The 24,802-nt window shown below is 33.7% G+C and overlaps 4 protein-coding genes and 1 pseudogene across 4 annotated transcripts; 3 read left to right on the top strand and 2 right to left on the bottom strand.

Annotated features, from left to right (window-relative positions):
• Window positions 1–216: 216 nt before the first annotated feature.
• LOC114403243 (ER membrane protein complex subunit 8/9 homolog) lies at window positions 217–2,985 on the top strand. The gene is made up of 5 exons (XM_028366071.1): window positions 217–552; window positions 802–948; window positions 1,051–1,110; window positions 2,297–2,463; window positions 2,568–2,985. Exons 1-5 carry the CDS (start codon window positions 343–345, stop codon window positions 2,596–2,598), a joined length of 615 nt encoding a protein of 204 aa, XP_028221872.1. The 5' UTR covers window positions 217–342; the 3' UTR covers window positions 2,599–2,985.
• Window positions 2,986–4,473: 1,488 nt separating this feature from the next.
• On the bottom strand, window positions 4,474–8,394 carry LOC114403233 (oligopeptide transporter 1-like). The gene is made up of 6 exons (XM_028366060.1): window positions 8,252–8,394; window positions 7,207–7,655; window positions 6,618–6,715; window positions 5,946–6,518; window positions 5,510–5,780; window positions 4,474–5,395 (listed from the first exon to the last, which is right to left on the bottom strand). The coding sequence occupies exons 1-6, from the start codon at window positions 8,301–8,303 to the stop codon at window positions 4,592–4,594; spliced, it is 2,247 nt and encodes a 748-aa protein (XP_028221861.1). The 5' UTR covers window positions 8,304–8,394; the 3' UTR covers window positions 4,474–4,591.
• A 6,903-nt stretch (window positions 8,395–15,297) lies between these two features.
• Window positions 15,298–17,536, top strand: LOC114403224 (red chlorophyll catabolite reductase, chloroplastic-like). Its single transcript, XM_028366051.1, has 2 exons — window positions 15,298–15,717; window positions 16,667–17,536. The coding sequence occupies exons 1-2, from the start codon at window positions 15,340–15,342 to the stop codon at window positions 17,276–17,278; spliced, it is 990 nt and encodes a 329-aa protein (XP_028221852.1). The 5' UTR covers window positions 15,298–15,339; the 3' UTR covers window positions 17,279–17,536.
• Window positions 17,537–18,628: 1,092 nt separating this feature from the next.
• Window positions 18,629–20,804, top strand: LOC114377087 (annotated as a pseudogene).
• Window positions 20,805–21,367: 563 nt separating this feature from the next.
• On the bottom strand, window positions 21,368–24,338 carry LOC114403218. The gene is made up of 5 exons (XM_028366039.1): window positions 23,712–24,338; window positions 23,375–23,460; window positions 22,949–23,254; window positions 22,711–22,794; window positions 21,368–22,114 (listed from the first exon to the last, which is right to left on the bottom strand). The coding sequence occupies exons 1-5, from the start codon at window positions 24,090–24,092 to the stop codon at window positions 21,694–21,696; spliced, it is 1,278 nt and encodes a 425-aa protein (XP_028221840.1). The 5' UTR covers window positions 24,093–24,338; the 3' UTR covers window positions 21,368–21,693.
• Between the last annotated feature and the right edge of the window lie 464 nt (window positions 24,339–24,802).

Here is a 24,802-nt window from a genome sequence, read left to right as displayed (position 1 = left end):
GAAAAGAACACGCATGGCGTATAATATTATCATAAATTAAGCAGGATTATTAATTTTAACGTAAAATTTAAAACTTCAAACTATTAAATGATTTTAAAATAGTAAACAAAATTGGGCTGTGAAGTAGTTGGGTTGAACTGCTAAAGCCCAAAAACTACTGACCCAGGCCTGTCATACTGTAGTTACTGATGAATGATAATACGACGTCGTTAGAAGTTGTGGGAATTGGCAAAGTGCGAAGTCCACAACAGTTGATAGTTGAGTTGATTGCATCTGCATCTGCTTGTGTTCGACATCGAAACAGAACAGGAACCTCAAACCTTTGTGTTGAGAATCTTAGCCATGGGCAGCAACGGTTTGAGGTACGAGATCGAACAAAACGCTTACATAAAACTCGTCCTTCACTCCCTCAAACACCCAACCTCCGCCGTCAACGGCGTCTTGATCGGTCGCATCTCCGCTTCCAACGACGTCGTCGAGATCGCCGATGCCGTCCCTCTCTTCCACTCTCACATCCCCCTTCTTCCCCAATTGGAGATATCTCTCATCATGGTCTTTCCTCTCTCTCTCTTCTCTAGGGCTTTATGAATTATATTTTTTTCATTCAGTTCTGACCCCATATTGTAATTTATAAAATTATGCACAAAGACGTATGCTTTCTTAATCAACATGCAACCTAATCAACTGGGTTTATCTTTTTTTTCTTCTGGGTATCTATTAATTTTTTGTTTGCCTTGTGTTGGCTGTAGTTTTCTGATTCTTTTTTTTTTTTTTTGCAATCACAATTTTTTTTTGACATAGATAGAGGAATATTTTTCTGCTAAAGGGTTGAACATAGTGGGCTATTTTCACGCGAATGAGAGATCTGATGACAGTGAGCTTGGTAGTGTGGCGAAGAATATTGGTGACCACATTTGCCGCTACTTTCCCCAAGCCGCCGTTCTATTGGTTTGTTGCTGAATTTTTTATTCATTTATTTATTTTGCTAATTTTGTTTTTAATTATCTCCTTTTGTTTATCATCTTTCTATTTTTCTTCAATTATTCGCAGTTAGATAACAAGAAGCTCGATGCTTTGAAAAAGAGCAAGGACCGTAGTGCCATAATGCAGGTTAGCAATTTTAGCATTGGAAATTGCTTTCTTCAAGACCAATAATTATTTGCTATACGATCATTGTGTTAGTCCACTCTATGAATTGTATTTGGACTTCTTTAGATGATACGTTTGATCAAACCATCAAATGTATTGAAACCCTTCTGGTCTATATGAATATAGAAATCCTCCAGTGCTTTTGTCAATGGACTAAATTGCCCCTTCTTTTTAATGGAACCATGAAAACCTTTGAACTCGTTAGAATATGTATATTTTCTGCCGTTTGTTGCTTTTGCATTGGACAGTAGCAGTTTGCTTATGTTGGTTGGTCTGCCTGTCTTGTTTTTGGGGCTTATTTTGGTGCATCATTGTCTAAATTTAGACAAAAATGCTGTATCTAAAAGCTTAACTAGAAATATGGGGCTAGGATTTAGATGTGTGGGGTTTCATTGGTTGTAACTTGTATCATCTTGGATAGATAGAATTCAAATTTCAGGCTTAATGTCGTGCTTCAATTTCTCTTGTTTTCATCTAGCTCATAAGTCAAAAGTGAGGAATATTCTGATAGGGACTCGGATATTATGAGGTGCCTAAGTCCCACCTCGAGTAGTATGAGATATTCAGTGAAGTGCTTAAGTGGCTTGGTTCCCCCCTCCCCTCTTAACAGCTAGCTTTTAAGGAAGGGTTTCCCAAGTGCTTGGGTGCTTACCATATTCCTGTTTGATTTGCCACATACTGCAGCATATTTGGGAGCCACTCTTTTGCGGGAGATAACTTTTTTTGTCTTTTTCCAAAAGTTCTGCCAGGAAAGTTAGCAAACAAAAAAAAAATCTCTAATATAAGCTAAACCAAACATGTACTAAGATCTATCCAATTTGAAGAGTGGGAGAATGAAATAAAAATGTTGTCTAATGTGCCCACTTTGCATGATTATACGTGCTACAACCTCAAAGCTATAAGGCTCCATCCAACATTCTTACTAATTATAAAGATTCCTTGTTATTTCTTTCTTAGTGTTACAAAATTTATGGCTCTTTCAGAAATGCTTTTGTGTGTGTGTGTGTGTGTGTGTTATAAAAGAAGAAACTCATTATCTGCCTGTTATATAAGTATGCCATATGTTATATATGTTTCCCCCATATATAGAGTGCTCATATTTCTTGTTAGTTACATTAACCAAGATTGCCTTTTTCTTATGATTTAGCTTTATGTTAGGGATACATCTAAGAACTGGAAGTTGGTTCAGTCAGATGGGAACAATCGATTTTCTCTCAAAGAGCCATCAGCAAATCTAGTCTTGTTGGACTATATTGCATCCGAGAAGTGGAATGACGTTGTAGATTTTGATGACCATCTTGATGACATAAGCAAGTAAGTGCTTTTGGCTTGCAGCATTTCTTTCTTTCCATAGTAGTATTTTATTTATCTGTGCAGCTCTAACGGACTTTACATAATACATATTCTATTGTTTTAAGGGATTGGCTAAATCCAGGGCTTTTCAACTGATCCCAGCCCTTTTGTCTCCGTTTTTGCCCTATTTACTTTGCAAGTGGAGGATATTGAGGCTTATTCTGGTGCATATTCTGGATCCTCATCGAAGAACATTTAGGGACTATATTTTGACTTTTGACCCTAGGAAAGTTGCTTCATGAAGCTTTTTCAGTTGTATAAGCAGGATATTTACCACCAGTCCCTAAAGGATTTTGGTTGTGGAGCCTCTTCTTTTCTTTTTCTTTTTTACCTTGGATGTAGGTATATTAAAGTGGAGTTTTTTTTAACTCTTTTTTCGTTTGCTTTGCTTGTGAGTTGTGACGAACTTTGTTACTGGGTAGAAACAACAAAACCATCACTCCCGTTATCTTAGTTAATCCAATGGCTTTCTTATGTTTTTTATGTTTGCAAAGCATTCTCTTTTGAGATTTATGTATGTGATATTTTTATTCATAAGAAAAATTAAAATTGTGCTATATATGCCAAAGGGAGTGGGGCCTTCTTTACCATTTGAGGCCAATCTTTATCCGAAATTACCAATTCAGGATGTTTTTTGAAAAATTATCCGATTAAGAATAAGTCTAACGTTCATATATGATATTGTCATTGAAATGGAACTCCCTTTTACTACTTGAGTTTTTTTCTTTATTCTTTTTTTTTTCCATAGAAGTTGCAAACAAAGTTACGATTTTACCATCTTATCACTATTTTTTTTTTTTTGGCAAAATTGTATTTTTGATCCCTTAATTTATTTTCAGTTTTGGATTTGGTCTCCTAGTAATTTAATTCATAAATTTGATCCCTATTTTGTAAAATCGTATCATGTTAGTCCCCCGGATACTGTGTTGGATAATGACGGTTAACGGTCAAAGTCCAATTAGTGAGGGACCAAATCCGAAGCGAGGGACCAAAAATTAGGGACCAAAAATTAGAGATAAACATATGACTTGTAAAATTATCCCTTTTTTCATACATTTTTCTTATGAAAGTCCTAAGAGACTTTATTTTTTTAATTATATTTTGAAGTTGTGGCTGGATTCACGATTTGCTTCTCTTTTTTAATTTTTCTGTTTATCTTACTTATTTTTATTGTGGAGTTGTTTCGATTTAACTTTTTGGTCAAAATATTTTGTTTTAAAATCTAGTTTAATTTATTTTAAACCGTTGTGAATTTTTTCAAGTAATTATTATTTTTATTAGTAAATAATTTCTTGTTTGTTAAATAAAAATAATTAAATTTTAATTTTATAATACTTATTTTACAAGTATTAAACAAAAATAACTTAAAACTAAAACTTACGTAAAAATCAACAAAAAATAAGAAAATAAAAAATATGAACAAGACCAAATCAAAAAACAAAATGAATTAATTTATTTTAAAAAATATCATACCACTTCTTTGAGAAACATATTTTAAAAAAATAAAAAAAAAATCATAAGTCGTAAATCTACTTACAACTTCTTTAAAAAAAAGGGCTGAATCAATGAAAAAGTCTTAAGATTACGACTTTTGTTTTGAAAAAAATAAATATAGAATAATAAAAGTTTAGAAGTCGGCTAAAATTGAGTATCACTTCAATGATAAAGTCATATATGAAACCTAATACTTTCCTTTCGGATAATTATTCAAAAACCATCCCCAAATGGTAAAAAAGTTTGGAGTGGGGGATACTTGTAAGTGGATTACTCGGGCCCAGAAAATTAGCAAATATTTTCTTAGAAAATTGTGATTATGATTGATCTTCTCAAAAATGTCTCTTCTCAAGTCTGAACAGGATTGGTAAGCGTGTGATATGCAATGCAAGTAGCATTATGAGTTTTATATTAAAGTCAGTTTCCCACTATTTAAGATGTTGGTGGCCAGCGTGAGTTTGTTCCAAGATAAGTTGCTGTGTTTGAAGAAATTTTGATTGGATGGAAATAGAATACAACAAGGATCGAAGTGAAAACAAGTAGAGATAATGTAAACATGTTTGTTCAAGTTCCAATTTAATTTACTTGCATGAGGTCAGAGAACAGGACATCCATGAGAAATTATGCCTGGAGCTGTGGGGCATTTGGCCAAAGGACAGTGGTCATCAGCATCTTGACCCCACCATGTTGGACCAAAAATATCATAATATTGAAGGGCAAAATAGAGAATGACACCCATGAAAGCAACACCAGCATCTAAAGCAGCTGAGAGGATGTAATTGTGTCTAGCCCACCATGCCTTGAACTTATTGTAAACGTAGAAATTGAACAAGATTCCCACCATTCCCCAAGTAATGTAGTTGACGGATCTGGCTGGTGGGATGCCACCACTACCAGCTATTATTAAGGGCATGTTTATGAGCTCAATCCACTTGTGATTGGGGAATTTGCGAGAAAGCATCCAAACTGGAACAGGAGCAAGTAGACCAATGAGGAAAAACCAATTCATCCCAGGGTAAATCCCATCCTTGGTAAACATTCTTTGTGGTCCTACTATTCCCCATATTATTGAAGCATTGTAAAACACTTCGTCACCAGGACATGTCCATGGACTACCTGCTGGCAAGTTTGCATCATCACATATGTCTGGAATAGTCGTCAGAAGCCACCATGCTGTGCCAAAGTACACACCTGAAGCAACTATGGTGCCTACCAACTGCACCGCGAACATAGATTTTGGAGGAATTTTCATATAGTGGCCTAATTTGAAGTCTTGAAGGAACCCGAGTGCCTGTGACATGCTGATGTACCCGTAGGTCTTGAAGGCTACATTTGCAAGTGGCCTTCCTGGGTAAATGTACCCAATTATTAACTCTGTAATCACGTTGAGTCCGACTTGCTGCAAACCATGAAAAAGGACACAACCTTTTGAAAGCCATACAAAACAAACAAGCCATTGCATTTGCATGCAAAATTAAAAACTTTTTTCTACTTGGGCTATTTTGGACGTTACCATGTTTGTTGTTGCTTGAATGACACCAATTGGCAAAGTGAAAACTAACGCAATTACAAGAGACATTAGGACTCCCCACCATGGCAATTGGAGCTGCTTGCCAAAGCCTTCACAAGTTATCAAGGCTACAACAATCATTAGAAGCAAAATGCTGACAAACCACCATTCTGGTACTTGTTCATAGTTTCTCTTCATAATTCTCGTGTGCACATCTCCAGCTTCTTGTCCTTTTAGTGCTGATCTTGTCTTCTTCCACAGCTGAAGAATCATTCTTTCAAATAGACAGTCACAAGTTATAGTTAGATGATTTATTATAATAAATAAATAAAAATGGAATGTAAATTTAGATACACTAGTGAATGAAACCATTCTATCCAATCATAGTTTTATCAATGGTACTATATTCGAATTTGATCACTAACTAAACAAAACTTACTTTCCATGGAAGAGTGCAACATGCGCAATAGTAGCAGTCAGAGTTGCAAAGCTCAATCCATAGTCGTATGCAAATGTGATACTGAGATAGAGCTTGCTGTAATTTTTATAACTATCCATATCAATGTCAAAAGTTTTAGCATTCAAAACACGAGTGACATTATATGTTGCACCGGAGGAATCAAATGTGTGAGAACTGATGATGGGGAACTTCTTGGCATCATACAAGTTGTTCCAATAGGAGATGGGAACCAGAACATACATGAACAGCACAAATCCAACCAGAATGTTGATGATGGCAAAGCCAGGAACAGCCAAAGGACTCCCCAAGAAGCCAGCCACAGTGTTCCAGTCCAAGCCAAATGAACCAATGCCAAGGCCTCTCATGCCCGAACCAATTTGTTGAGCAGTGATGGAGTTTTTCCAAATCAAGCAAACAAAGGAGATTGTTGTTATTGCTTGGAAAAAGTAGGCTGGAATAACGTAATAGGCAAAGCTTGATACAAACACCAGGAAAAAGAATTGCAGCCTTGTGTTTCCTCCTTTAGGCCTTTTCTCCTTTTCATGAAATGCCCTGTCATTATCACATAATATCCCAAAATTAAAAGTTGGCTTAGAATCTCTTTCATTCACATATCCAAAAAACAGCAAACAAGAAAGAATAATTAAATACCTGAATAGAGACACTTGGACAAGGTTTGAAGGCCACCACATGTACGGGGAATCCACAAGGAATCTCCTGAAAATCCCAGCCCATCCATAACCAAGCATCTAAAAATTCAACGACACGGTTTAGTAAACTAACCATATTTGAAAATGCAAGTTCTTTTGATGATTAATAGGATTAGGAGGCATCTGTGATGGGAGAAGTTTTTTCATGTTTAGAAATCATAATTTTTGAAAATCATAAATCTTAGAATATATCATAAACCTTTTTCAAAAATATTGTTTTTTAAATTAGGTATCAAACATGAGAAATTAAATTTCTCAATTTAATATTTCTAAGGAAATTAAAAATTTCTTCCCTATCAAAAGTCACTCAAAAAGTAAAAAAAAAAAAACAGAAGAAAAAAAAGTTTTTATAATTGTATATTTTATTTTCAACTCATTTTTCTTCATCTCTCATAACATCATTTGAGTTTCTCATACACACTCTCTCTGTTTCCACCCATGTACCATATATACCGTTAACTTATTTCCAACAAAAGATGTTTATACTGAAGAAGCAGTGTGATGAATAATGAATAGTAATTAATGTTGACCTGGGTGGAAAGTGCCAAGAGAAAAGCGGCAAGTGGATGGATATTCCTGTGGTAGAAAGCCTTAACAATAGTGATAATGTTGATGGCATAAACACCACTGGATCCAGCGCTGGCAAAGATGGTGATGAGTGCATGTTCCTTGACATTGAAGGGGCCAGGGTTCAAGGAGAAAGACCACTTGGTCAACGGTACACGTATTGGTTTGGTGGGAAGTGTTGCTGCCATGAGTTTCCCAACTGGGAGAGACACAATCTGTGCAGAGACGGAGGAAATGGAGAGAGGGTTGGTTCTGTAGCCGAAGAATTGGTTCACAAAAGAGAGGATGATGCATGAGGCCAACCCCAGAGTCCATGTTCTGAATGTCAGTGCTGCCTGTGTAGGGTCGTCCGTTGTTGGAACTGTCAGCCTCACTTGCTCAATAGGAGAGTCATCCACCTCATCACTTTCATCTGCAACAACAAACGTCAAATATAAGATTGGGTATTCTAAAAAAAACATTAACAAGCTAACGATTAATATTTATTTATATAAAAAAAATGAAAAACTTTCATCTACAACAAATGTCTTGAGAAAAACACACGTACACACTAATAAGGATACAAAGGATATGCAGGCATACACAAATTCAACGTGAATATTCATCAATTTCCATAAAGTTACAAGTTTTCTAGATAAACTTAAAAAAATATTACAAATTTCTTGAACAAACTTTTAAAACTCACTATGTATTAAAACCACTCCCTTTCACTTGGTTGGTGATCCCTCTTCAACAAAAAAAAAAAAAAAAAACCCGACAGAATTATTTGCTTGGAAATGGAATTATGATACGATAAAGTTTTTTCTAAATATTTAAGACAGTTTTTCATTCAAGGTTCAACGAATTCATACCAGTTAATTCACGGTTGGACAATAACATGCACCAAATAACATGTTACAGGATGATAATCAAAATAAACAATAATATTGAATGTAAACATGAGTATAAGACAGACAAGAAGACAACGTATGAAATATGTTAGCAAAAATTAAGGTGCTGTAACGGTACCAGGTATGTCAAGTTCTGAGTCGTGCTGATGATTGTCGACTACTCCAGCCATTGCACCGAGATCTGATTCTCTCACCCTCTCTCTCTCTCTCTCTCTCTCTCTCGATCTTTCCGCGTTCACGCCTCACATTGTCGGTATCTTTTTATAGGGAGATGTGAACTTTAGCATGCCGTTACAGAAAACGCATACACATGTGCCTGGACTATTAAGTGGTGTTTATTCATTCATATTTGACGTAAGCATTATCAAATCAATAATATATATCACAAGAGATAAATAAGGCGGATTTTAATGTTCTATCCTTTTATTTTAACAAATCTCGTTTATGACTCTAAGTTGACCTCCAAATCTTTTTTTTATATAAAGCTGACACCCAAAATTCATTCTATATGCTGTAAGAAGTAAATACAAGTTGACTTTATTCCCTTTTTTTTAGCCCTTATCTTATGAATGAGTTGGCATACTAAGTTTGAATAATTTTCTTTGAATAAGCACTCATGGACATTGAATATTTGATATATTAGTCTTGAATAAGATCAACTAGTATGCAGCGACCAGCTGGCACATGTGTTTTCGCATTAGAGTACATATCTTGAAGCGGTTGCATTTTATTTTTTTTGAGAAAAACTTAAATTACATGGAAACATATTTAATTTTAATTTTAACAGTTAGATTAAAATAAAATATTAAGATTAAAATATTTAAATTCAAACTAAAATCTTATTTAATCATAAAATCACTAAAAAAATTATATAAAAAATAAATATTTTAAAGATTTAATTTATGTCTTTTATCAAGAAAAAAAGATTTAATTTATGTTAAAATCACCAACACAACCACCGTTGTGTTCGTTGCCATCATGATTAATGAAGGATATAAATTAAATCTTTAAGCTCTTTAATTTTATGTTTAATAAATCTTTTTGATATTTTATGATTAAATGAAGTTTTAATTTAAATTTAAAATATTTTTATTTTGGCTTTTAAAGGAGAACAACACTAAAATTAAAGTTACTTCTAAAATAAAAATTTTCAAAAGTAGAATACGTCTTTGAAATTATGCTTAAAAAGTAATGAAAAATTAATTATACTTGAACATCAAATTTGAACATTTTTCTACAAATAAGAGAGAAAAAGGGGTGGCGGCGATCAAGGTGGTGATTGTGATAATGATCTTGATATAAATTAAATCTTTTTTTTATAAAAGACATAAATTAAATCTTTAAAATACTTGATTTTTTTTTGTTTGATAAATTTTATAGAGATTTTATGGTTAAATAAAGTTTTAATTCGAGTTTTCAGTCTTCTGTTTTAAAATGCATTCTAGAGAAACGAAAACAACAAAAATGGGACTAAGGTAGTTTTTTTCCTTGTTTTCAAAATAGTTTTTACTCTATTTCAAAAACAATAAAAACGAGTTTATTAATTTATGTTTCAATTTTTACCCAACCCTCACATATTTTCAAAAACAGCTTTCACTTCACGATGCTTCCTTCACGTCGTTGTTGGTCTCTCTATTGTTTGATCCTCGTCCCTCATTGTTCACCTTCACTGTCATTTTCCTCTTGTATGATGCTCTCTCTCTCTTTAGAAAACGTTGACCCTACATGTGTATCAAAACTCTACAAAATAAAGCTAAACAAAGTTGTAAAATCACCAACTATAACTTTCTTAAGCTAAAAATCCAAAAGAACTTAAAATTTTATCTTTTTGGATCAAACAAAGCATTAAAATAGAAGAAATGGGATCATTTCTATGTAATTTAAGTGCAAAAACCAAGTATGCATAACAATTATCAGTCGACCATCGAGTACAGGGTTTACCGATTGAGTTTGAGTAGAATATATGCCCCCAAGTTCAGTTGGTTGTAAGCTTATAGAAGTAAAAAAAAAAATTATTTTCGAGCTGACTACTGGTGTTGGTCTTTGGATTTATCCAAATAACTCAGTTTTTTAGTCTTTTTCAAGCCAAAATTTTAGTTTAAGTTATTTGTAGTCTAAGCCGATTGCACATAGTGTTCTTTATTTAAGTTGTGTGTGAGTTTCGATCTTTGGATTTTGTCAAGTAACTTGGTCTTTTGGTCTTTTTTACAACCAAAAATTTAGTCAAGGTATTTGTGGTCTAAGTCAACTGAGCATAATAGTCTTTATTTAAGCCATTTGTGAGTTTCGATCTTTGCTAAGTAACTCGATCTTTTGGTCTTTTTTTTCAGCCAAAATTTTTACCAAGTTATCTGTGGTCTAAGCTGACTACGTGTAGATGTCTTTCTTTAAGTTGTTTGAGTTTTGGTCTTTTAACTTAGCCAACACGATCTTTTGTTCTTTTTCATAGCTAAAATTTTAGCCAAAGTTATATGTGATCTAAGCCGATTGCACATAACGGTCTTTATTTAAGTCGTATGCAAGTTTCAATGTTTTGATCAATGAACCAAACATGAGTTTAATCTGATTAAATTTCTTGATAGACGGGTGTGCCGGTGAAGTGTTGCCCCCCTTGGATTGTCAGGAATACTAGGCGTACGATGACATCATCATTAATGAATAGATTCATCTAGGTGACGAATGCATCTATGTGTTCATATAGGTTTGAGAGTCAATCGTATATATCTATCATCAGCGTCTTCCACCCTGGTGGTAGCGGTGTCTCCATGATGTCATCAATGAAAGGATGGAGCTGATTCTTCACTCTATGGACATGTTGAGTGACTGATGGAGCTTGTTCCCTCCACGTCATGTCAACTTTATTCTGGTATATGAGTCTAATAGGTGTCGGTTGTTAAGACCGAGTGCACATTGTTGTCCTCCTAGATTTCGATACTGTTCTCTAAGGGTGGAATTCTCCCTTTGGAGGTGTTGTTGTCATTTGTTGCCTTTGATTATGATATGATGTGGTCAAAGGAAAAGTTTTCTCTTGTCCCACGGTGGATGTCAAATATTCTTATTAGATTTGGCAAAACGTGATCATGATGGTGTTCATTTGTAAGCCTCTTCACGAACTATTGTAGGAGATACCTGCAAAGATGCTCCCGCGTTCAAGTTAGAGACATAAAAGTATGTAAATAAGTATAAATAAGTAAAGATAAGATAATTATGTAATATAGGGAGAAATTAGATTATCTAATCTCAATCTTTTCTTTTTGTAAATAGGTAAAGATAAGGTAATTATTTTATCTTTCCTCTAATAAAAAAAATACTTTCTTGTATTAAAATTATATATTTATCTTACGAGTAAGAGATAAACTTTCTCTTTTGCCTTTTTCCTAGATATTTAGGATTTGAATACGGGGCTACTGATTTCGAGTAGAACAAGACGAAAGAGTTTGAAAAATCTAAATAAACAGGTATGAGATACAGAAAGTGAAAGAGGCGAGGAAAGTAACCTGCCATAATAAAATTTGAATATGGAGAAAGTCGTACCAATGATTAAATCGATTGGTCTTTCTCCATCGCGTACCGTAGTCGATGCCCCATAGAGAATCATAAAAAATCACAAATGTTGTTACCACCTTTGCTATGTAAGGAAAGAATATATATGCACGATTAAAAGTTTGAAAGAAGAATTAGTAGAGGTTATAAAAAAGAATGTAAGTAACATTTGGAAAAAATAAACTTATATTTGGACATCAATTTTAAAATGAAACGTTATTGGTCCATATTTCTTAAATTAAAGTTTGCAATTAAAGCCCATTAATGCAAACATTATGATTTTTTTCTTTCAATTAATTATCAATTGCTGAAAAAAAATATTTCCACAAATACCCTCATCCTTCTCCTTTATAAAGATTATTATTATTTTAAAGGTTATATATAAATATTTATATTTATGACCAAATGATCTCATTATCCTTTATTTTATATTGATTTGGTTATAATTGATTTAAAAAATTAAATTTTATTTACAATTATTTTTTATTTATGAGATGAACTTACACTAAATAAAATATTGATAACTTTAATTTTAGGATATACTAATGACTGTTTTTTTTATTTTTTTTATTACTATTTTTCTCTTATTTCATCTTTATTCTTCTCATCATTATTAGCTTCAATCTAATTTTAACTTTGAATGTGTGACTATAATTTTGAATTTATGAAATTAAAATTATTATATAAACTTTGAAAAAAAAATAAACTAAAGTATTAAATTGTATCAAATTTGTCGAAATTTATTTTAATATTTTGTGAGATTTTTATAAAATAATTGTTTTTTTATAAAATCATGTAAGTTATATTTTGGCCTTCCTATCTTCTTATGTTGGATATGCCCTGATGATAACTATCAAAATTAAAAAAGAGTGAATACTAAAGGTTGAGTTAATTTAATGGGTAAAAAGGGTTTAGTATTTATATTTTAGTGTATGACCTAACAAATCCATGTGGGTGTAAAGTACAGTGAATGATTTCTCATTAGCAAATGTTACATTTTGATAATGTATTAATATTCACGTGATATGCCAGTTTTCTCAACTTGTTTTGTGTAAAAACTAAAAAGGATCGTCTATGTCATTGGCACGTGAAGTTTTATTTTTCATTAAATAAAAGTATAATTCTTAAAATAAAATATTAAATTTTATTTTGACCAACTGTTTGCAAGGGTTATTACTCCGACAAACAAAAAAGTATCATAATTTATATTCATCAAAAAAAGAAAAAAGTTCATCATTTATTAATGTTATTAGAGTCATTATTAGATGTAAGTTAAATATTAAACAACTTTTGTAATCGTCAAATTTACATTTTAGATTAAAATAAAAATTTGATCCTTACTCATGTATATACATTGTTTTTCGTTTTTTTGGTAGAGTATATTATTTATTTTTTCATTTTTTAATTATCAGTAAGAATTAATTAAATGTAATCTTAACCCACACATTTGGGAGTTATATCCCTTGGATCAATATTTTGTTTCGGTCTTTATATAAAAAATTATATACTAGTACGTTTTTTTTTTGTCAATATACTAATACATTTTAGTCCTTATATTTGTCAAGATTATGACATTGGACTTCTCTCTAAAAAAATGACATTTAACTTTGTTATTATACTTAGCACATCATCTTTCATTTTAGTCTTCAATGAAAATTTTATATTTTATTTTGATTTTTACATAGGAAAAAAAATATACATTTTGCTGTCTTCACTTGACATGTCGTTCTTTGTTTTAATTTCCTATATTAAAAATTTTCTGGCACCGTTATAATTTTAATAAACAGTAGCTACTAATAATTTATAGACATATTTTCATGTATATACTAAAATATAAAATCTTTTTACGTAGGAAATAAAACAAGAACAAAAAAATAATGTCATATATACGATGAATAAATTTATAATGTAATCTAGATTTAAGTTTTGACAACCACAAATTTTTAATTGATAATTCTAACAAGAAAATTTTATATATGTATCGCGAAAGTCGATTAATGGAAGATACAAAACTCAAAATAATTTGTTTAAATTATACTAAGATGTTGTAAGGTAAGATGATATTTGTAATTATAGAAGCAAATAATATAAAAATGATGATTGAATTGTGTTTTTAGAAATTTAAAATTTTTCTTAACACTAAAAAACTGTATATTGTATGATGAATATAAATATAAAATACTTAGAGAGATTTTCATACAGATAGTATCTCTGACAAAGAGAAAAAAATTCTTTGAAAAACAAAAAAAAATATAAAATCTAAAAACAAATTCAAAATCATTTCTTAGTTAAACATCTAGAAAGTACACAAATAATTTATACTGATATTACTTACGGTCCTAGCAATCATAAGTTTTCTTTAACTTATTAAAGTTATAAAAATTGTTTATTGACACTTTTAACTTTTACACTTGCAATCTTTATTTCAAGTTTGACTTAAACTCAATATTCATTATCTTATCATGTAATTGGTTTTAAATAAATCAAAAAATTAATTGGAAGTTTGCTCACAGATTAAAATATGATTGTCTAATAGACAAATATATGATTCCACACTTTTTATCTTTTCTCTCAAGGTATACAAGATGTTTTGAAATGTATCTTAAAAGAATTTAGAAAAAGATTTACAAAAAAGAATGAAAGAATAATTTAGGTAAATAGTTTGTTACATATATATATATATATATATATATATTGTTTTTTCAAAACTTTTTCTATATATAATTTTCATGTCCAAGTATTCGTTATCTCGTAAGGATTGAATTTTTCGCTCTAATTTTTGTCTAAAGTCTTAAGTTCATTAGAACATTTAATGCTTGCATAACACGTCTCTTCTCTATGTAAAGACCATGCTAACAAGATAAATGTTTTATTTTCATCATAACATCTGCACCAAAAGAACACCTATTAAGAAGATTATTGTCTTTTAGACTCTGGATTTCTTTATTTATTATTCGTAGGACTTTGGTGTTAGGAGAATATTTTCTAAAGAATCTCATATACAAAATAATAATGAATGTCTTAGATGTTCCGCTTAAATTGTTACATCAAATCGTCTTACAAATGTATCATTTGAAATTTTTTATCATTGCTATTTATTTGTATTTGATCAAAATAAATAGGAATTTTAATCTATTTTAAGATCTTTTAACTTAAGTAATAAATTTTTTTATTTGTTTAAATGTTAAGTAATAAGTATAAACTAGAAAATTTAAATATGAATCATTTTACAAAATTTTCTCTATTATCTACATAAATCAGGAAATTTAAATTAGAACCAGTTTACAAGTTTTTATTTATTTATTTTATATTTACCAATGAAGCCTCGAATTTTCATTATTTACCGGATGCTGATGTTTTATTGACTTTAGTTAATCACTATCCATACTGTGCGGAAGATTAACTCCTTTTGTAATTCTAAAAAAAGAAATTAATAAATTTTCACCCTCATTAATTTTGATATAATTAATTTTACATAAAAATAAATGATAAAAGCAGATAATGAAATTATTTCACCTATTTATTTTTTTATATACTAAATATCACTTATTCAAATTTTTGTTAGTGTAAAAAAAAAAAAAGAAGAAAGACGTGAAGGAATAAAACAACTTAAAAGGTTGAGGAGAAGGACATGCCATTGTACTATTGTAGTGTTCCAGAGTGATGATGGAAGTGATGATCTGTGAGAATTTCCGGTATTCACCACTCTCCATCTTATCTTCTTCTCCTTCACCTCGTTGCCATCTCTCTGTTCCATCTTCTTCTTTGAGGATTAAACCTTCTTCTTCATCTTCATCATCATCATCTGTGTCTTGTTCTCTCATGGAGAATCAGGAGACCCACCGCAGCAAATTCATGGACTTTCCGTTCGTTTCATCTGCCCAGAAGAACCTCATGGTTGATCTCGTTTCAACACTTGAGAATCGCTTTCACTCTCAGCTTCTTCCTTGCACACTCCCCTCTGATGTTCAGTATTACCAAAGCCAAACTGCCACTGCCCAAGCTTCCCTTCATATTAGACCAGCTCATAATGACTCCCAGGTGATTCCCCTTCTTCTTTCTCCTCCCAAAATCCTTCATTTCAATACAAAGTTTCCAATTTTTCCCTTTTTCTTTCTTTTTTTTCCTCAGCCCCCTATATTGTTCATGTTCCCTTGCCAAGTAGTATTTTTCTTCCCAAATTCGTTTTGACTTATTTTTTAGTAGCTCATGGGTTTCTAAATCAAGTATTGGCATTAGAAAGAGATCAGAGGATTGGATTTAGAATTAGGTACTGAAGCAAATGGGCAATGTATAACTTTTGTCGTTTTCTGTGCTTCAATGAATAAGCCATCAAATTTATCCCTGAAGTGTTACTCCTTCTTCTGAATAGTCCCCAAAGTAAATAATTTACATGAATAATCCCCCAATGATTAGAAATCATATTAAATAGTCTTTCAGGTATTTAAAAATCCTTCAAATTAGTCCCTGGACATTAGTAAAATATATCATTGTAGTGTTTAAGTTGATGAATATCCAATACTTTAAGAAAGGGTAATACTTGAGAGACTAAATTGACGGTTTACTCTTGCTTCAATTTGAATAGCAATGGAAAAGTGGAAACATAACCACTCGGTCAGCCTAGGCTAGCAATGAGATGTTTGAGTAGTCTGCAAGAGTTCCTACTATCAAATCTCATTATTGCCATTGTACATAAAAGAAATATGGAAAAGGATAATGATACACTTGAATTTTTGGGTGGATGGGTGTAGGGAAAGAAAAGGCCGAACACGAACAGAAAAAAGAAAGGGAAGAGAAAGAAAGTGAAATATGTGATTAGTGATGTGATGAGAAATGAAAAGATATGGAAAGAATGCTTGGTTTTGTTCTCTTGTTATTTAGCTACTGCTACATTTTCTCCACCCTTTTAATGGATTAATTTAGTCTAGAAGAAAAATGATGACATTTGTTTTGTTCTGAATTTGGTATTTTTTTGCTGTGTTTGTCTCAGATAGATTTTGTGTTGGGAAGCTGGGTGCATTCAGAGCTACCAACAGGAGGGTCCTTAGATATAACAAGTCTTTCAGCCTATCTCAACAGCTCAACTGATGCGCCAAATTTTGTGTTTGAAATGATCCGCAGTAGTCCAACAATGCTAGTTCTCATTCTTGATTTGCCTCCCAGGAAAGACCTTGTGCTTTGGCCTGATGACCTCAAAACTTTCTATGAGGACACTCAACTAGACAAACATCGGCAAGCTCTGGACAGAGTTCCAGAGGTTCAACCATACTTCTCTTCTTCCCTTTACATCCGCACTGTTTCCTCTCCTACAGCCATAATGGTTCGCATTCTGACGGAAAATGGCGGAGTGGAACGCATGGAGGAGATCATCAGGGACCATTTGGACCCCATTTCAAAGCAAGTGTTGGGGATCTGGTTGGATCATTGTGCTTGTGCCAAGCGACAAGTTGGAGAGGCAGAAAGAGCTTATCTTAAGAAAAGGGATGGTCTCATTAGAAACAAGACCATTGAGATTGATCTTGGTTCAAGCTTTCCCAGATTGTTTGGTCCAGAAGTAGCAAACCGGGTACTGGATGCTATCAAGGAGTATTTTACAGTCTGAGATGCAAATTTATTTGGAATTGTTGGATATTCTATGTATTACATACACGTACCTAATTTGCTGTGCAATCTAATGAGGCCTCAGTATTTGCTGAATCTCTCTAGTCAAGTATCATATCCGTAAATGATTATGATAGTTTCTGCTTTCTCCCCCGTTCTTGTCTGTGCAATCAGTTCTCTGCTTGTATTATATATATAGCTACTAGGGATGATTCACATGACAATAACACTTATCTAATTGCATCTGGTTCGGTTTCAAGCTCTTTGAAGGACTAAAGTTGTCAAACGCTTTTCTTTGGAGTAGCTAGTGCCATTTTTTTAAACCGTTATTTGGACACAAAGTGCCACAATATTTTTAACATAGCTTACTTGAGTTTAAATTCGTTGAAAATGTATAAAAAGTTAAATTTTCATTAATTCACCTCGTGTGTGATAAAAAGAAAGGTTTATCTGTTAACTAATAATAAAAATCATTAGGCTCATTAATTAATTCTAGAAATGTTATGAACTATCTGATAAAAGCTTTTAGCTCAAACACAGTGAATTCTGGCATCATAGTTTGACTTTGAGAAACTGGAAGAAAGGGTCATCAATATTTGATTCACCATCCGCATCAGATACTGTAAAGCAAAATATAAAAGGTGGCGAATAGCATATACTATGTACGACATATATTTTCAGTGTATAATAGGATTCCTCACATGTTAATTAGCTAAAAGTTAAGCACTACACCTACTAGCATAAAAAATAAGCGATATACCTACTCCATAAAAGCCTTTTAATGATTCTTGGTGATATATTTTCTTTTGATATTGGATTGTTAGTGATATTATACCTAAGGAACCCAAATCTCATATTTTTTTTAATAAAATTGGTGATGAGGCAAAAGGAATAGTGAGAGGATCCCAACAGGGTTCACACCCTCTGAGGATCTGTCCATGAGCCACATACTGAATAACATTAAAAGAAGAAGGAAAAAGGATGAACAAAATGAGGGGACTAGACCAAAATCCATTGGAACTTTACATAAACCTGAAATTAGGAAGACAATTTCTATTCCTAAGATACTCATCCCTAACAAAAAAAAGGGGGACAGAATCCCACCAAGTAAAGCTACCCTAGACAAAACTCTAAAATTGGCTAGCTTATCAGCACAAAGTTTCCTTTCTTGAAGATATGAGAAAAAAACTGAGACTATATCTTTACAAAAAATTAAGCAGTTTTCACATCGGATACGGAGACTCCAAGGGACCAAAGGGTGGATTCTCAAACGACTGGATATCCCAGCCTTTACGCTTAGCTGTCTCCAAGGCAAAGATGACGGGCAAGATCTCAGGAAAAAAAAAGCAGAATGAATGTGAATGTGAGAGGAGAAACCTCCAATGAAACCACCAAGGTGATCTCTAACCAGCAAGGGCCTCCTTCATTTGGATGCTCCATTTTCCATCAAGAACCGATACAAGATTCACACAACAGCTCTTATTAAGAGTGGTCTGTAACAACGATTCTAATTTCTAACCAGTGCCAAATCTGCAAGGTGATAGAGCATTCAAAAGTATAATATTCGTTGCTCTTGGACAAAAGAGTTTCAATTTAAAAGTATGGCAACAGAAGGCACGAAAAAGCTCTTGGAGAGTTTTCATACGGTTCTAGTTGCTATGAATGAGAGAAACAAAAGTAATGCTTATTCACATGTCCTCTCAAATGCAAACACCCAAGGACTTCGATTGGTGGAGAATGAGATATCGTTAGCACCAAGCAATTTCTTTAACTAACACGAACCTTTTCTTTATGATAATCAAGAGTTTGAAACCATATGGTTGACAAATAAGAAATAACTTTGCCATGTGGTTAGAGGTTCAATATAATGTCGTGTTTATGAAAAAACAAGGAATTAATCCTTAAAATGATTTTGGTATTTCGTGATTTTGGTATAATGACCTGTATGAATAACATGCACGATTGCTAATTTATTTTTATTTTTGGCTGAGTTATGCCAGGGCCTACCTGTCATTGCTGTTGGTGTTGGGCTCAGCACATTTGATGAAGTGTTTGTAAGGACTTCATACCATCTCTACAATCATATGAATACATTGGTGCTGCAGTGTTCAGTGCTTCTTCTCTGTCCATTTTCCTTTGTAGCATGTGAACTACTTTATTATTTTCCATGATGTTAAATTGCCAGTTGTTTTTGTTCAGGACGAGTATTATGTATAGTCGCACATCCAAATGAACGAATATAGGGATCAAGTGATCTTGGTGAGCACCTTGAGTGTTTTTTTTCTTTGGTCCCTCACAAATTCTGACACCCTGATCATTTATTTGGAATTTTTATTGTAGCCAACAACTACAAAGAATCATGGACGACACATTGACACTTGTGTGAAAGTCTTGGATATGACTGGTTTAAAACTCTCAGCACTTAACCAATTGAAGATATGCCAGTAATGTAGAAATTTCCAATTTTCTTTCTTTCACTTCATTTTTAAATCTTATAAGTTCCTTGATTGGGCATTTATCGAAGTTTCTATTCCCACTCTGTCCATTCACTAGATGATTTCCTAGTTGACACTTTCTGTTTAGCCACCTTCAGCTTTTGACTGCCATGTCTACAATAGATGACTTGAACTATCCAGAAAAGACAGAAGCATATTGCATCGTTAATGTTCCATGTATATTCTCAGCATGTTGGAAGGTTTATGCTAGTTTTATGTTGAAGGACTTCGTACTTTTCACTTTAATTTCATACGGATCTTTCAAAATCGTGACACTTACAACTAAGCTGTTCTTACTTAAATAATAATGGCAGGTTGTTAAGTCTCTTTTGCAAGAAAGAACAAGGAGGAAAGTCCACGTACTGGTAGGTTGTGGCATGGAGGAATTATTGAAGCTAAACATTAGCATTACCCTTAACTATCTGCATAATCCCTCTTATAGTATACAACTTTTATGAGTTTTCCTTTGTTCTCTTGACTAAATTAAAGTCATATTGTCCATTGTTCTTGTTAATAATTAACATATGATATGGATGGAGACTTGAAAAATAGTACTACCAAATTGGATCTATTTCATTCTTACTAGAATTTGTTGCGACTGCGAGGGGTTTGACATACTCAACAATTTGAACAGGTAATGGACTATGAATCCCTCCCTCATTTTTGCAGAAAGAAGGATTCGAGGGTGCCCTGACATCATGTAGCTGGAAATACTGAAAATTGTTTCTCCTTTGATCATGTCTTCCATAAACAACTCTATAATTACATCAAGCAGCAAGCTATATTCATAGAGTCCATATTACCAATCAGGCAGGATTCTTTCAATGTAGACTTACCGGAGCCAGACCCAGATGATGTCAAAATTGCCAAGACTATAGAAACTGAGTTCCACAGAATTATTATTATAGATTAAATAAAAAAAGGAAATATGACTCACTGGCTATATTCAGTTATTGGATGTAATGTTATATCTAGTGTTTACATCAAGTTAACACAAACTTCTGGGTGAATAACTTCTAAACTAATTTTTATAACCCCTGGGACGATGAGCATGTAAATTCGTTCAGTCTTGGAAGGATGGCATCAAGTTACAATTTTTTCTTTTTTCTTTTTTCTTTTTTTTTTCCTGTCAATTAATGGTATTTATACAAAATGTAGAACTACAGTGTTCAGAACATTGTCTGCCAGAGAGTATTATGCATGGTACTAACAATTGGAGAAAATATTTTTCCTCAAGTGTTATGACTTATGATTACTATTATCCTGCAACAGAACTTTGCCTTTTTACATCAAATATTTCAAGCCTAGAATAAAAAAAATAAAAATAAAAAGAAGCCATGCCGTTATAAACTACACTACCACTTATTTTCTCAATTATATTCATGACCCCTCCTTTTCTTGACAAAACTTGGGGCTAGATGATTATCTTTGCATTAGGTGGTATTTTCTATTCATTTTGGAAAACTAATTATCAATCAGGTGCTAGATGATTCCATTTTCTGTTCTCAACATGGGTAAGAGACTCTTTGTAGGTGCTGCATTCTTTTATATGAAAGTGTTTCAACTCGAAAGTTCAGGCAAGACTAACTAGCGAGTTCAAGGAACACAAAAGCTTTACATTTAATTGTAAAAGGTTACATCAAATCCTACCTAAACAAAGTGTTAAAATGTTTAATTTGAATATTCTGTGGCTAAGGTTTCTTATATGTACAGAATACGCTAACTGGCAAATTATAAGTGCCTCAGCCAATAATACTCTGCAAGCACTAAAGCACACACATCCCTACTCGTTTCCCTGCATGTTCAGTAAGGACTGGTCTAAAGAAGAACTGCACTAATATCAGATAGGAAGCTAATATCCCGATATAGTAAAGCTTAAGTTAACTAAACCACTTAATAACACTGCCAAAGTTTATTCCTCTTATCTCAGTTGTTTGTAGCAGTTATAGGCAATGGCAACTGACACAGCAGCACAGACAACAGCAAGAGCTGCATAAGTATCTTCTTGCTCCCAGCCATCCAGCCAAGTTGTCATGGATAGAAACTTGCGTGAAGCTCCTTTACCACTATTGATCCGAGAAATCACAGTCTCACTGCTCTTACTATCTGCTGAGAGCTTTGCCTCTGACTCAATAACATCGGGGTCCATTCTCCTTTCCAATAACACATGATTCTGACGGAAAAAAGAGTCTCCTCCGTTAGATTGGCAGCAGCCAACTCCACTTGATTGGCAGCAGCTAACAAAATCTTGAGTGTTGTCTTCTAAGTTTCTTAAGTCATTCAGCAGAAGCCGCTGTTCTTGCTTTTTCTTCTGTTCATCTACTGATAAACCCATCTGACCCCTGAAGGCAATATCAAAAAATGTAGCAACAATTACAAGTCAGCAAATGTTCCATGGACCTACTATGCTCCAAAGTTTTCATAACCATCAGCCTGATACATACTATTATCTTTAACCATGTAAGGGATTTCAGCAGGCCAATTTCCGAAGAGGGAATTTGTCACCCGATTCATCAAATTTTTTCCGTCACAAAAAAGGGGGCAGAAAGAAATGTACTTGAAAATTTGGAAATGGAGAAGTGAATAACATTACAATAGAGTTATCCATCATATATACATTTTGTAGCAGCATAAATTTGAAGGCTAAGTCCTTGGTTTGGAAAACATGCTTTATAATTTTAATTTGTGAATAAAAAGCTTAAACAGTCAACAACAGAATTGGAAGGTCACAGATGCCATTTAAAGGCATATGAAGCAAAGCTGTCATATCTTCAGTTAGAGGGTATGAAGATGCCACTTGTTGTTGCTTGACCACAATTTCAATTTGAAAATATACAGAAGCCTAGCTATATAGTCTTTTATAGGATGAAACTTAAAGACGTAACCTTTAAGCCAAAACATTAAAGAAGATAAATAAAGCATTACAGGAAACAATTACCTCCATAATGGATCTAAAATCTCCCCTTTTATGATATGATGTTGAAGCAATGAAGGTACATCATCCGGGGTAACATAGCCATACCTACATATTTTAATTAAGGAGAATATTAATCAGTTAAATAATCAAAACATAATAACAAATGGTACAAATGGTATTGCAAGATTTAAAACAATAAATAAAAAATTTCTGTAACAGAATGTAGCAGTTTTAATAACCATTCTGGTGTTGTCCTTACCAGTGGCCAGTGACTTCTCCATTCATGATAGGTCCAAATACAATGACATTTCCTGCATACTGACTTGCTCCAATGTGTGAACATGGGCTTACAAACACTTTCCCTTGAAGACAATGCAACTCTATCTCCTCCCTGAATCTACTGACCAAAACAGGTCCACAAACCCCACATCTGCGATCACGGGATCCATGCGAACACACAAAAACATACGAACCTCTCAACGCCTCAGGCGTTCCGGGAAGCCATTCCCCATCCTTCACAAGAACCTCCTCAACAAACGTTTCAACATCAAAATGCGTTAATCTCCTGCAATTCCACTAAAACCTGTTGTCCACAATGATCTAAGAAGCGGAAAAGGGGAAAAAAAGAAGAAGAAGAAGAAGAAGGGAAACAATAACAGAGAACCTTTCAGATCAATACTCTCACCTGTATCTAACCATGTCAGGAAAGATCAACACATCCCCATTAGATGTCTCAGTCCCATCATGACCCTCACATATCGTTAACCGAGTCTAGTAAAGAGAGAACCCATAAGTCCAACACAATGTAAGATGAAACGACATTTTCACCAGATATTCAATTAACTCTTTAACACATACAATTGCTGGAGATCCCACATCGAACAGTGACATAGCAAAAAACAGTGTATATTAATATAAGTGGAGGCAACACTTACTAAATTGCTCAAGATCAATTACCTTAAACAGCGTACACACAAAATCAAAAGGGGAGAAGGGGCAGCAGAGTACAGACAGGACAGTACCTCCTTTTTCATGTGACTCTTCCTTGCAACAACGGCGGCATGGAGCAACCTTGGCAAGCGGTCGAACTCGGCGGCTTCTATGCGCGGTGGCCAGACGCGAGGGTTCTTGTAGCAAAGGAAGACGTGGCGTTGGTAGAACTCCACGGTGCCAGCAAGGGGGCTCTGGCGGAAATCGGGGCGGGAGAAACCGAAGTCGGGATCGGCGGCGGCGGCGGCTTCTCCGGCGGAGAGAAGGCCGTCGTTCTGGAAGCTTCCGGAGGCGCTTCTGGGGTCAGCGAGGTAACTGTCTAGTTGGTCGGAGACGGTGATGGGGGAAGAATGGGAAGAGGACGAAGGGATTGTAAATGTCAGCGCTTCTTCTCTCTCTCTGTTACTAGCCATAGTAGCAGACCACAACCAATCTCTCTCTCTCTAACAAGTAAAACAACGTTGTTTGTGTGAGTGAGTGAGGGTCTAGTTTTTCTATTTAGAGGGGTTTGATGATTGGAGGAGGGTCCGTTCCTGTGGGGTTGGGACTAGGATTTTTTCGGTGGAATTGGGTCGTGAATTCATTTATGTGACACGTGTCATTCGTGGGTTCTTTTGTTTTCTTGATGACGGTCCAATCCAATGCCCAAACCTTTCGCCATTCCTGGATCTACTGATTTCGGGGATTCTGTAGAGTTTTCTGCAACCTTAATTAATTACGTTTAACTTTTACTACTATTTTAATGGATAAGATTTCTTTGCAAGGACCTTAAATGCGATTTGGAGTATCTTTCTTGCGATTCGGTGCTTTTACTGGAGGCCTAATATTCTTGCATGTTCATCTTATTACCTAATAATACTAATGTGACCATCTAATAGATTATTATTAATATTATTTATTGTTTAGCGTGCCAACCAATAACCGACATTTAATCCTTACATGACACCAAGGTGTTCTGTCATCCAAACATACAAAGAATTTATAATTCAAATATTTTCAATAAATTATTTTTAACTTGTATTCTGAGGGTTTCGTTGGTCCTCTTCTTCCCTGGTCAAATTATCTTATTATCTAATCTAATGAAATACATACAATGGTGCTTTAATGTAAAATTGTTACCTTT

Source organism: Glycine soja, chromosome 2 (assembly GCF_004193775.1).
Source record: "Glycine soja cultivar W05 chromosome 2, ASM419377v2, whole genome shotgun sequence".
Taxonomy (NCBI): domain Eukaryota; kingdom Viridiplantae; phylum Streptophyta; class Magnoliopsida; order Fabales; family Fabaceae; genus Glycine; species Glycine soja.
The sequence above is the reverse complement of the archived record's forward strand: the minus strand, read 5'-3'. Positions and strand labels throughout refer to the sequence as shown.